General features: G+C 40.0%; 1 protein-coding gene and 1 non-coding gene across 2 annotated transcripts in view; both read left to right on the top strand.

The window, feature by feature from the left end:
- The window catches only part of TCEANC2 (transcription elongation factor A N-terminal and central domain containing 2), a 67,061-nt gene that overhangs the window by 18,440 nt on the left and 35,516 nt on the right, over nt 1–13,105 (top strand). Inside the window, exon 3 of the mRNA XM_088835325.1 lies at nt 3,600–3,741. Coding sequence (XP_088691451.1) covers nt 3,600–3,741 — 142 coding nt within the window. The remainder of the gene's footprint in view (nt 1–3,599; nt 3,742–13,105) is intronic.
- Nucleotides 5,655–5,784, top strand: LOC129541890 (small nucleolar RNA SNORA42/SNORA80 family). Its single transcript, XR_008682943.1, has one exon. It is a non-coding gene; the product is annotated as a small nucleolar RNA SNORA42/SNORA80 family (small nucleolar RNA).

A 13,105-nucleotide genomic window follows, 5' to 3' on the forward strand; every position in this document is an offset into this window, starting at 1 on the left:
GAAAAATTAACATAAAAACTGGTCCAGAACCAGGGAAATCCAAGGACCTTGGCAAAGGCAAAGGTGAGATTTCCATGTTAAGACTTCTAAACCTAGAGTACATAGGATTCCCATGGAAAACATTAAAAATGTACTCATGGTCAAAACTTACAAAACTTACAGTAAAATAAATTACCAGGAGGGAGAATGAGCAGGTAGATTTAAGTAATAGAATTTCTACTCCAGGAAACATAGGTAACAGTCTGAAAGAGATCTTAAATGTGTTAAAAATATTCACAGAAATAAAGAAAGGAATAGAAATGGTAAGAATAGGATAGTATGAAAAAAATGGGCAGATTTAGAGGAAAAAAAACAGAATTTGTCCAATGAAAAAGCATATTTGTTGACAAGCACGTTGGAAGGGTTAAAAGTAAAGTCATAGCTATGGAGAGAAATACTGAATTGAAAGCTGAAAAAAGTGAAAGTATTAATCACTCAGTCATGTCTGACTCTTTGAGACCCCATAGACTGTAGCCTGCCAAACTCCCCTGTCCATGAAATTCTCCAGGCAAGAATACTGGAGTAGCCATTCTCTTTTCCAGGTGATCTTCTCAACCCAGGGATTGAACCTGGGTCTCCTACATTGCAGGTAGATTCTTTACCGTCTAAGCTACCAGGGAAGCCCGAATTGAGACTAGATCTGAGGAAATCACTAGAATGCATCCCCGAGAAATAGAAATATGGCAGAAAAGTTAAGAGACTTGAAGGACAGGCAAAGAGACCATGTATATTTCTAACAGGAGTTTTCCATAATGTAGAGACTTGTTATAGGTTTCATTGAGTATCTTAAAAATTGTAGGGACAAACATTAAAATGATAGAAATAGAATGTATAACTTCCAAGCCATGAGAGAAAAAACAAAATTAAAGAAAACTCAGGCTGTTAAATAAAAGATAAAGGAAGAAAAAAGGCAAAGAGAAAGTATGTCCAGTATATCAGTAATCATGATCAATGCAAATGGATTAAACATGCCTATTAAAAAATAGAAATTTTCAGATTGGATAAAGCAGCCATAAGTTATTAAAGCATGACCCAGAAAAGTTGAAAGTGAAGGTTAGAAGACATACGAATATATAATAGGCAGGAGTTCACTGAAGCAGTGTTTATAATAGGAAAAATATGAGGGGGAGAAAGTCCTAAATATGCATTAGGGGAATAGATTTTAATATTCTGAGACATTGTATATAAAAGTAATGGAATAATATTCAATACTATCAAAATGGATCAACTGGGTTTATACATATCAGTATGGGTAAGTCAAACTATATTGAATAAGAAGTGCAAGTTGCGTAATATGATATATATATCTACTTCCTACTGAAAATATCCCTTACCTAGCTTCATTTATTTGTCTTTCATGCCATTTAACACCAATGTTATTTTATATTGTAACAGGTCATAGAAAAGTACTCTGTCTCAATTTTGGTTAGGGCTCCTAAGGACTGAAAACGAAGTGTGCGTGTGTACATGCCAAGTCGCTTCAGTCACGTCTGACTCTTTGCGACCCCATGGACTGTAGTCTACCGAGCTCCTATGTCCATGGGATTCTCCAGGCAAGAATACTGGAGTGGATTGCCAAGCCCTCCTCCGGGGGATCTTTCTGACCCAGGGATCGAACCCATGTCTCTTACGTCTCCTGCACTAGCAGATGGGTTCTTTACTACTAGCGTCACCTGGGAAGCCTTGAGGACAAAACAATAGGTATAAAGTGGTGTTCCCAAAAGTTATTCTAGACCATTTATGCAGAACTTGTGAAGGCAGTATGTGAAGACCAGTTTTGGAATCCTGAAGCTATCACCTATCTTAGGTAATAAAGAAAGTTGAAGGTAAAGAAAGAAAGGAATGAAAATTCCTTTGGATAAAATGGGACAGCTGTGTATTTTCTTTTGGAGAACTTGACCTCTGTTCCTGGAGTTGGTAGACAGAGACCAGCCCTGTGCCTGGGAAAGTCTAAAGCCAGAGGGTTTTTACTGATGCCACTGAAAGGGAAGTGGTTGCATTTGGAAGGCTGTTATGCTCAGAGTTTTTCAGAGCAAAGATGCGGGCATAGCAGAGAAAATATTGGTTAACCTGGAGTTGAATTCAAGGGGCTTGCTTCACAAGGATCCTTGGAAGGGTAATGGGACCCCTACAGAGAATGTATGAAGCTGGTTGCCAGAAGCTGGAGACTTAGGGTAGACCTGAATGTGCCTGGCTGGAAGAGACCTTGCCAGTTCTGTGGGGATACTACAGGTGAGATCTCAACCATGGGAGCCTCCATGGAACCACAGAAACAGCTCATGAGAGAGAGTCAGCTTTTGACTATCTGCCAAGTCTCAAGAGTACTGCAACCTGGTGAGCATAGCATCACAACCAAAAGTAAGGCTTTTCCTGTCTGTTCCTGTTCCTCCTTTTCCCAGTTCCAAACCTGGAAGAATCAGAGACTAAAGCAAACAAACAGCTAGGGAAGGAGGAGAAACAAAGATGGGGAAATAGAGAAGTCGCCAGACATCCCCTTCTCCCAGCACAGGCAGCTAGGCTAGACCCTGCCCAGGGAGGTAACTGAAGACTTTTTTGGGTTTCTTCTTATTGAATTGTCGCATGCATGTAGAAAAGTAGACACATCATGACTGTACATCTTAAAGATTTTCACAGAACACATCTGTGTCACCAGTATCCAGATCAAGAAACAGGACGTGTACCAGAAGCCCCTGTGCCCCTTCCCAGACCCTAAGCGGCCCACCACCCCAGGGTGTGATGATCCAAAGCAAAAAACAAAAATTTTTTGTGATTATAAAAGCAACTTTTATTTTTCTGTCTCCCAATTTATTTTTAAAAATTATTAGTGGAAATAATTTTAAGTGCAACATAGTACAAAGACGTTCCTCTTCCCTTTCACCTGGATTCCTTCTTAATATTTTACACTTAATGGAAAGATTTGTGTCAACTTTAAAGATGGTAGTTTTTTCTAGAAATGGAAGGAAGGGATTAAAGGGTGAAGGGTGTAAGGAGACTTGAACTTTACAGTTTCATTGTTTTATGTGAAATGGCAAAATGTAACTCTTCCATGATAAGTGGTGAGTTACTCTAACTTTTTGTGTTTGAAGTTTTAAAAATTCTTCATACAAGAGAAGGCTTGAGTTTTACCATCTAGGAAGTAGGGAGCTGTTGAAGTGTGCTTTTTATTGTTGAAATAACTATGTCTTTATGACTTCTCTGCTCTCTGTTCTCCCCTATGGATTAAGACACTTAAGTGAGCTATAGGGTTGGTTCACCTCAGCATCATTTTTCTTTTCTTCTCCTACTTTTTGCCTCTCAGTGCTAAGTGCCCAGTGGTGTCTGACATGGTAAGATTAAAACTTGCACTTTTCCTAATAGATGTAACTCTCTTCCTGATTTGCAGTAAGCAGGGGCTGCTTTTAAGCAATTACCCATCATTTGGGGCCATCATACATACTGTGCTTTGGTTCAGGTCATAATCAATAATTCATATGTCAGTAGGAGCCCCATTAGCTCAGGTGAAGTCAGATGTCTTTCTAATGAAAATTTTCCATTTTCCAAATGACTTTTCGTTTTCCCAGAGAGTTGTGGTTATAGAAGACATAAAAAGATGGAAAACTATGTTGGAGCTTCCTGATCAAAGCAAAGAGAATCTAGTGGAAGCCTTACGAGAATTAAAGAAGAAAATACCTTCCAGAGAAGTGTTAAAGTCAACAAAGATAGGTATGTTCCTTCTAAATTTTATGAGAAGTGCTTCCATTTTATCTCCTTCTTTCTTCTTTCCTCCCTCTCGCAAACATCGTTATCTACCATATCAGTACTTCTCAAACTATCTGTGGTGAGAGACCACAGATAGTTTAAAAAAATTCTCCATTGATTGTAGACTAATACTTATATATAATAAAAATTAACAGGTAAATAAAATTAAAATATGCAAAGTGTGAGCCCTATTTCTAAAAAAAAAAAGATTCAACAGATGTGGAAGTACTTTGTCAGACTACAGTAAAAGCTTCTAAATGCTTACTTCAGTTTCTGTACTTATTGTATGATCTTTGGGTAATGTTTTGAGTGTGCTTGATGCTGGCTGTGCAAAAATGAAGAAGACATGATTGTGACTTCAAGGAATTTAGGGTTTGGTGGAGAAACCAGCAAGTAGACAAATGTAAGTAGTAAAATAGTTTAAATTAAAAATAAAAACATATGAATAATGTCTGTGGTACCATTCAGATCTGTGCAAGGTATATGCTGGCACAGAGAACAGAGTAGTCTTACATCTGGGAAGTTCAGAAAAAACTCCATAGAAGAGGCAACAGGTCACTTAAATCTTGGCTTTTCTGTCTTGAGTAGAAGTAACTTCCAAAGCATGGTTTGTAAAAGCAAAATGATAGCAACTTTTGCTACTACATCACTTATTACAGCGTTGGAGTTCTCTTAAGAGGTAAGTCAGGAACTACATTGAATCACCATTTTAGTACAGTACACAACTGTGAATAATATGCAAGGGAGGGCCAACATGTGTTCCTCAAGCTGCTCCCAAGTCCCCAGGGAGTCCAGGGTAGTCATTCACAGCTGCTGTTCTTGCCCTCACCCGTGCAACCATTGCCTTCTCTGCCTCCCCTTGACCTCTTGTTCATGAGAAGCAGGAGAGGGAGTAGCTTCAGACTGGCGCTAACAGCTGGCAAGAGCTGTGTGAAATCCCCCAGAGGTTCCCCCAAGAGTCTTGAGAGTTGCACCCCTGTAATATAAACCAGAATCTGAGAAAATTAGATGCTTAAAGAACATAAAACCCTATCATTATAGCCAAGGAGATTCTCCCATCTGCTGCTGGATTTTCTCTTTATAGGTTGTGGTCACTAGAGGGCAATAAGACCATTCATATGAGCAGATAAGATATTTCCACCAGTAGAGGGTACTAGTGGTTAATATTTTATGACGTGTACATGTACATATGTGTGTATATATATGTTCATATTTAGGCACACCACAAATACACTTACAATAAGATCGTAAATGTCAACATAATAGACTGGAATTATCCTACACTACAGAACAGATGACAGTTTTAAAAATCATTTCTATTTGTGCTTTGAGTACAGTTGCAAGTATGCTAAGTACAATTATGAATATGCTTTCAAGAATGGGCGTGTCTGATGTTCCGAGATTTCAATTCAAGGATCATAATGAAACCACAGCAAGGGGGTATGACTTAGGAGTACCTGGAAACCATCCAGCATTTGAGTCTTGACCTTATCCCAAGCCTTGCCTAAACCTGAGGTTGTGTGGAATATAAGGGTTCCTTTGTAGTTACCTTAGGTGCTAGCCTGAAGATTCATTTGTATCATTGCCTGGGAATGTTTACATTCTCCCCCCTTTAGAGTCCTTCCTGTCCCTGTCCCATGAGATTTCTATGAGTGCCCTGATGATGATGAGAAGTTAGCCCAAGGAGTATGTGTGTTGAGAGTACAGAAGATGTTAAAGACTGTGTCAGGCAGGGCAATGTCGTGTGAGCTGTACAGAGAGAACATGGTGCATTGCAGAGACTAAAAGAAGTCGTATATTTGAAATGTAATCAGTTAGAGAGTCTGGATCAGATGGAAAAGACTCTTTGTAAGTCATTTGAAACTGTTTGGTCCTAGGCATGGGTTTGGATTTATGGCACCCTGTCCCCTGGGCCTCTCATAGCATCCCATGACAGAGCAAACTGGCCCCAAACCATTGCCTGGCCTCTGTCTGAAGGCTGCAGGCACTGAAGTGGGTTGCACAGTGGGAAAAAAAAACAGAACTGTTTAGTCTTAGCATGTGTATTAGTTACCTGTCTCTGTGTAAAAATTACCCCCAAGTTTAGCAGCTTAAGTGTTTGTTGTCTCGCACAGGTTTTCAGAGGGTCAGGAATCAGAGAGCTGTTTATCTGAGTGCTTCTGACTCCTGGTCTCTTACGAGGTTACAATCAAGCTGTTGGCTGGGGCTGTAGTCATCTGAAAGCTTGAGCAGGGCTTGAAGATCTGCTCCTAATGGCTCAGTTATGGGATTGCTTATAGAAGACCTCAGTTGCTCATCACCTGGGTCTCTTCATAGGGCTGCTCATGGCATGGTGGTTGACTTTCTCCAGAGTAAGTGATCCAAGAATAACCAGGATGGAAACCACAGTATCTTTTATCATCTTATCTTGGAAGTGACATACCATTGCTTCTGTTATAGTCTGTTGATCACGCAGACCAACCTGGGTACAGCTTGGGAGACAACTACACATGGGTTATGAATACCAAGAGGTGAGGATCACTGGGGCTGTCTTGTAGATTGGCTATCACAGCATGTGTTTCTTTAAATTTAACCTAGATATATTCTTCTTCCTGGACCTGCAGATTTATGTTCATTTGTAGTTTTACAGCAGTTATCTCTTCAAAAGCACGTCCTTTTCATTGTCTATTTCTTCATTCTGGGATTCTACAATTAGAAATAGGTTAGAGCTTTTATTTTTCCATGTTCTTTAGCTCATATGTCTCCTTGTCTCTCATAAAATTGTGGGCAATTTCTTCAGAGATGTATCTTCCAAGTCACTAATTCTCTTTTCAGTTGACTCTAATTTGCTGTCTCACCCATTCATTGAGTTCTTTCTTTCTGAAACCATTTTTTTTATTTTTTCAAGCTTTCTTTCTTCCCCAAATCTGTCTCTTTTAAATGTTATTTGTACACACTTGTGATTGTACCTTTTATTTCTGCAAACATATAGTGTATAGTTCTTCTGTAGTTGTCTATTCTAATATTTGTTGTCCTTAGGGTTTAACTCTCTTGTTTATTGTTTCTGTTGACTTTCCTGGTGTTTGCCTTTCCCTGTGCTTGTTGATTTTTCTTTTTTTGACTGTGCTATGAGGCTTGTAGGATCTTAGTTCCCCAGCCAGGGATTGAGCATAGACCCTCAGCAACGAAAGCACAGAGGCCTAACTATTGAACTGCCAGAGAATCCATTGCTTGTTGATTTTTAATTGTGAGCTCATGATTTTCTTTCGGTATGTGGGAATTCTGTGGGGCTAAACTGGAAGCATTTCTCTGTAGCGGGGATTTGCTTCTTTTTTGTTTGTGCCAGTAGTCAAGGACCACTTCTGGCCTGAAATGCTTTAGCACACCCCTCATGGATCCCAGCTCAGAATCAGAGTCCCAGCGTCAGCTCTCTCATTTCACCACTGACCCAGAGCAAAGTATTTCAGTAGTGTTTTATTAGTCAGCCCTTCGGATAACCTTATGCCTTTAGCCTCCGCTTATTTTTTTCGAGATGATTTTTATCCAGAATCAAATTGTATTGCAGAGAAAGTGTAGCTTTAGTCCATTATAAAGCTTCAGATCCTGAAGATAATAAGTGGTTGTTATCAAAGGATATTTGAATTCTTATTTGCTGTTTATGTCTCTGCCATAGGGGAAGAATGTTTGAGGAAAGGAAACCTGGAGGCAGAAAGCCCAGTTAAGAAGCTACTGAAACATCTAGATGAGAAATTAGGGTGGCCTGGAAGGAACTGTAATCATGAGGATGGAGAAACGGGTTGGAATAAAGAGACATAAATGCATTAAAATCCAGCGAACCTAGAAATTAATTGGATGTTGGGGAATAAAGAGAAAAGAGTGAAGGCTGAGGCCCAGATTTCTGATACGGACAAATAGGTGTATGGCAGCACTACTCATTAGGATAGGAAACAGCATGTTTGGAGGTGGGGGGAATGGTAAGTTCAATTTTGGACTCACTGTGTTTGACATATTGTGGGACATCCAAGAGGAAATATCCAACAGAATGTTGGATATATAAGGCTAGAGCTAAGGAGGGACTATAAATATATACTTGAGAGTCACCATCAGCATGTAGTGAGAAAGCAAGGCAATTGCCCAGGAAGAGTATGTAGGAAAAGCAAAGAGCCAAATCCCAAATCCTGAAGCACACCAACAGGCAAGAGGCTTGTGGGAGATGGGAAAGGTGTGACCGGGGAAACAGGAGAGAATGTTGCTGTGGAGAGAGGAAGGGTGCTTCTGAGAAGGGATTCGTCAGCACTGTCCATCATTGTCAAAAGGCCAAAGAAACTAATTCTAAAATTGCATGTTGAATTTTGCAAAGTAAGATCATTAATGATTTTGCTAAAGACAGTTTCAAAGGCATGGTTAAGGGCAGAAACTTGAGTGAAGAGGAGGTAAGGAAGTGAACTGTGAAAACAGACAACTCTTTCAAGAAGTTTGGTATTGAAAGAGAGAGGTGGCAATATCAGAAAGGAATGTGGGATTGAAAAAAGTTCTAATTTTAAAAATAGAGAAGCCAACCTGTTGAGCAACAGGTTTGTAGGGAGGCCTTAATCAGGGAGAATGGACCAGACTTTGCAGGAATTGACTGTGGAAATGAGAATGCCATGATGCCTCTCATAGCCTCTATACTGGCACTTGCTTTCTGCCTTCATATACACTTAAATCTTCTCCTTTAGTTGTCTGCCATCTTTTCCAGATAACCTTGTTTCCCTTCTTCTTTATATAGTCAGATTCCATTCAATATGATTAATAATCACATCTCCCTTTTCTGGTTCTTCCACTCTTTCATTCCACGCTGGCTTCACCCACAACCACTATTCTTCTCTCTCGGGACACAAGTGATTTCATTCTATCCAAATCCAATAGTCTTGTCTCAGTTCTCATCTTCCCAGAACCATGAATTTGAGACCATTGATTACTCTCTTTTCTGTTAACATAAATGACACTGAACTTGTTGCTAATTCTTTATCTATTTTATAAATGTTTATTTCCTTCAAGTCCTTATCTGAGTTTGTAATTACTTATTTAATTATTTACTTTGTTGTTTTTTATTTACAGTAACTCTGTGCCAGCAGGACCATGCTATATGTTTTATTCACCAGTGTGTTTTAAGCATTAATGTGGCATATGCTCAGGATATATTCATCAAATGAATGGAAATGACAAAGTCAAACAAGGTTTTCTCCATGGTATTTATAGCTTTCTGTATTCCTGTTTCTTGCCTTTCTCTGTTTCTTCCATCTTTGTTCCCTGTCCCCTCAGAGGGGACTGTTCCCTAAAGCTCAGAGACCTCAGTCTTTGGCTCTGCTTTAGAGCACTTAGCCAGAGAGGCTGTTCACTTCTTCAGCTTAACTGAGGCCTTAATTCAGACAACTTCTGGATATGTATCTCCTGTCCTGATCCATTTCTGAATCTTAGATTTTTAGAATTACTATTCCAATTTACATGACTACCATTTACAATAACATCTTGTTTTCATTTGCTGCATAGAATGGACTGTTTTCTCTTGGCTTGTTGGCACTCTGTCCTTTTTGTGTGAATTTTTGTGTTCTTTGTCTGTTGAGATCTTATAATTTTTGTTATCTGTATTTGAACTTTACAAATGTCAATGTCATAAACTTTCAAATCCATTTAGCTCCCTCAATTTATAAACAAGGAAATTCAGACTCAGACAGATGAAGTGACTTATCCAGGGCCACATGGTGGGTTAGTACTGGAGATGTAATGAGAACCCAGGTCTCTTGGGGCAGTGTTCTTTCTTGGTTAGCAGACTGCCATTGTGCCCTGAATCCCAGCCATATGTGCCTTTATTTTATTGGACTATCTCTGTGGGTTCTGCCATCTGCTCAAGCTCACCTCTTTTAAATCAGAATTTAGTGCCTTTTCTTGTGTACGTCATATGGGAGTTTTCTCCTAGTGTTTTCATTTTAGTCAGTGTTTGCTCTGACATAAACTCTCTAGGAGCAAATGTCCAATAGGCAGTTAAAGATGGAGAACTGAAACTCAGATGACAGATACTTAGAATAAAAATCTGTATTTGGAACACATTTGCCTGGAGGCATTTGCTTAAAATCATTTAAGTGGATGAATTCTTTGAGTAAAAGAAAAGATTAAAGGGCTGAAGGATTGAAGTGAGGAGAATATCCGTGGAAGGAAAATGGGAAGAGGAAGAGGAGCTGCTGAAGAAGTGGATGGAGTGTAATTAGAGGAAGAGAACCAGGGCTATGCAGTGACACGTGGACTAAGGAGGAGAGTGTTTTAAGAGACAGGGAAAGTGAGTGGCCTCACTGTTCTCAAATGGTCTGGGAAGTTGAGGGCTAGCTGGGCAAAAGCCTTTGGATCTACCTCTTAATAGGACCTCTGTGACTTGAATACCTTTATTATAAAGGAAACCAGTGGGCAGGGGTATCAAGTAAATGGCTGATAAGGCTGTATAGTTAGGACTTGCACCCAGTCTAGAAGGCAAGCATGCTCTACTTCTGCAATACTGTAGATATAAATAATCTGAGAAAGGTTTTAAGTCAATCATATTGATCTGATTTTCATTTATAATTGATTAACAACAAAAAGCCCTATATTTACAAAATGCTTTCCCCGCTTTGACTTCCCCGGAGGAGGAAATGGCAACCCACTCCAGTATCTTGCCTGGAGAATCCCATGGACAGAGGAACCTGGCAGGCTACAGTCCATGGGGGTCACAGAGAGTTGGAGACGACTGAGTGACTAACACACTATGACTTCATTTGACCCATATAACAATTCTATAAGGTAAATATTATTATTTTCTCATTTTACAAATGAGAACAGTGAGGCTTAGAGAGTTTAAAGTAACTTGCCCCAAAACCTCAGATGCTTGGCCTCCTGGCCAAACGTCTGCGATTTCATATTGTTGGAGCATTCATGGTCTCCCTGGGGTTTGAAACTTTCTATAAGTTTGCTGTGGCTGAACAAAGAAAGAAGGCATATGCAGATTTCTACAGAAATTATGATTCCATGAAAGATTTTGAGGAGATGAGGAAGGCTGGTATCTTTCAGAGTGCAAAGTGATTTGGAATACAAAGAATTTCTTTGGGTTGAGTTCCATGGAAGTTTGTTACTTTCCTGTGTTCCTGAACTATGAAACTATGACTATCTGGGGTGAGAAATAGTCTCTCAATAAATAAACAATTAACAAATAGAAAAAAAAAAAGTAACTTGCCCCAGTTCAGGAAACAAAATAAGCTACAGAACTAAGAGGGACTTAGGCCATGTCTTGCCACCTCCTGAAACCCAAAGATGCACCTTGGCAAACTCAAGGTGCTTGAGCTTGGCACCTTGAACTTTTAAGGCCCAGATGAAACATAATCTTCTTTGTGAAGCAAAAGTGTTTGTTGAATGAGTAAATGAGTTAGTGAGTGAATGAATGACTGGGAATGTGATTTGACTTGCCCAAGTTCACAGGGTAACTTAGTGGCAAGGTGCTTTCCAATGACCTTCCAATCTCAGGTTGTTCTATAGATTCACATTGTTTTAGCAATCCTGAACTACTGAGAAGCTCCTGTATTCATTATCTATGAATAGTGCCATAACAAACTGCCACAAAATTGTTGTTGCTATTGTTGTTCAGTTGCCAAGTCGTGCCCAACTCTTTGAGATCCATGAACTCTAGCACGCCAGGCTTCCCTATCCTTCACTATCTCCCGGAGTCTGCTCAAACTCAAGTCCATTGTGTCGATGATCCCATCCAACCATCTCATCCTCATCTCATCCTTTCTCCTCCTGATCTCAACCTTTCCTAGCATCAGTCTTTCCCAGTGAGTCAGCTGTTAGCATCAGGTGGCCAAAGTATTGGCGCTTCAGCTTCCACATCAGTCTTTCCAATGAATATTCAGGGTTGATTTCCTTTAGGATTGACTAGTTTGATCTCCTTGCTGTCCGAGGGAACCTCCAGAGTCTTTCCCAGCACCACTATTCAAAAGCCAGAAAATTAATGGTTTAAACAGCAGATTTATTATCTTACATTTCTGTATGTTAGACCTTCAGTACAGGTCTCAGCTAAAATCACGGTGTCACTAGGGCTGCATTCCTCCTGGAGACTCTAGGGCAGAATCGGTTTCATTGCCTTTTCCAGTTTCTAGAAGCCACCTGCTTTCTGTGGCTTGTGATTCCCTTCCTCCGTCTCCAAAGCTGGCAATGATGGGTTGGATTTTTCTCACACCTCGTCTCTCTGACCCACTCTTCTGTCTCTTCTGCCTTTAAGAACTTATGTGATTAGATTGGCCCCACCTAGGTAATCCAGACTCATCTCCTCATTTTGGGGTCCTTAACTTTAATCACGCCTTTTTCCTTGTAAGGCAACATATTCACAGGTTCTGAGGTTTAGGGCATGGATATCTTTGGGAACATTATTTTGCCTATCACAGCGCTCCAATTACACTGTGTTCTTTCAGCTTCTCTGCTCTTGTTTACTCCACTGCTTGTCAAGACTTAGGCCAATAATTGCCTCTTGCATGGTATTCCCTAGCCCATTTGCCAGCCAGATTGACTTCTTTGTCCTTTTGGCTTTCCTTTGGGTTCCCCTTTCAATACTGTCTTAGAACCTGTGACACTTTGGTGCATTTGTTTTTGTTTAGATGTCTTCTCCTGTGCTAACTGTCTTCTCCTGTCTAACTCTGTGGAGTTCCTTGAACAAAGGGCTATGTCTTGTTCAACATTCTATCCCAAGGTCTAGCACAGGGTCTGGTGCTTACTAAGTATTTGATAATGTTTGTTAAATGAGCAAAATTCTACTTCCTGCAGAGAATTTGTCTTAACAATGTGCTGGGATGCAGAAACCCCATACTCTTCTACCCAGGGGACTTGACCTAGATCATAAGACCAGCCAGTGGCACTGCTTGCTTTAAAACATAAACTTCATGGAGCAAATAATGACTTTTTGCAGATCATTAACTTCCTTGATGTAGCTACTGACCAACTTGTGACCTTGGGGAAAGGTCATGGAGCCTCATTTTTTCATCTGAATCAGGAGGAGGTGGGACTATATATGATCACTGGAGGCAACAGTATAGGTTTAATACTTGAGCTCTGGAGCCAGACTGCCTACGTTTGAAACTTGGCCTTGCTGCTTATTTGCTATGTCTTGTGCAAGTTCCTTAACCTCCTAGTTCCTCAGGTTCTTTACCTGTCAAACAGGGTATCATCATAGCACCTACCTCATAGGGTTGTTCTGAGAATTCATTGACTTAAATGTAAAGTGTTCATTGCAGTGGCTAGCTGTCATTATTCTTATCATGAAATTCATTTTCTGATCTAAAGTTGCATTTTGCCT

This window comes from Moschus berezovskii, chromosome 4, assembly GCF_049115385.1.
Source record: "Moschus berezovskii isolate FMDL1 chromosome 4, NW_MosBer_1.0, whole genome shotgun sequence".
In the NCBI taxonomy this organism is placed as follows: domain Eukaryota; kingdom Metazoa; phylum Chordata; class Mammalia; order Artiodactyla; family Moschidae; genus Moschus; species Moschus berezovskii.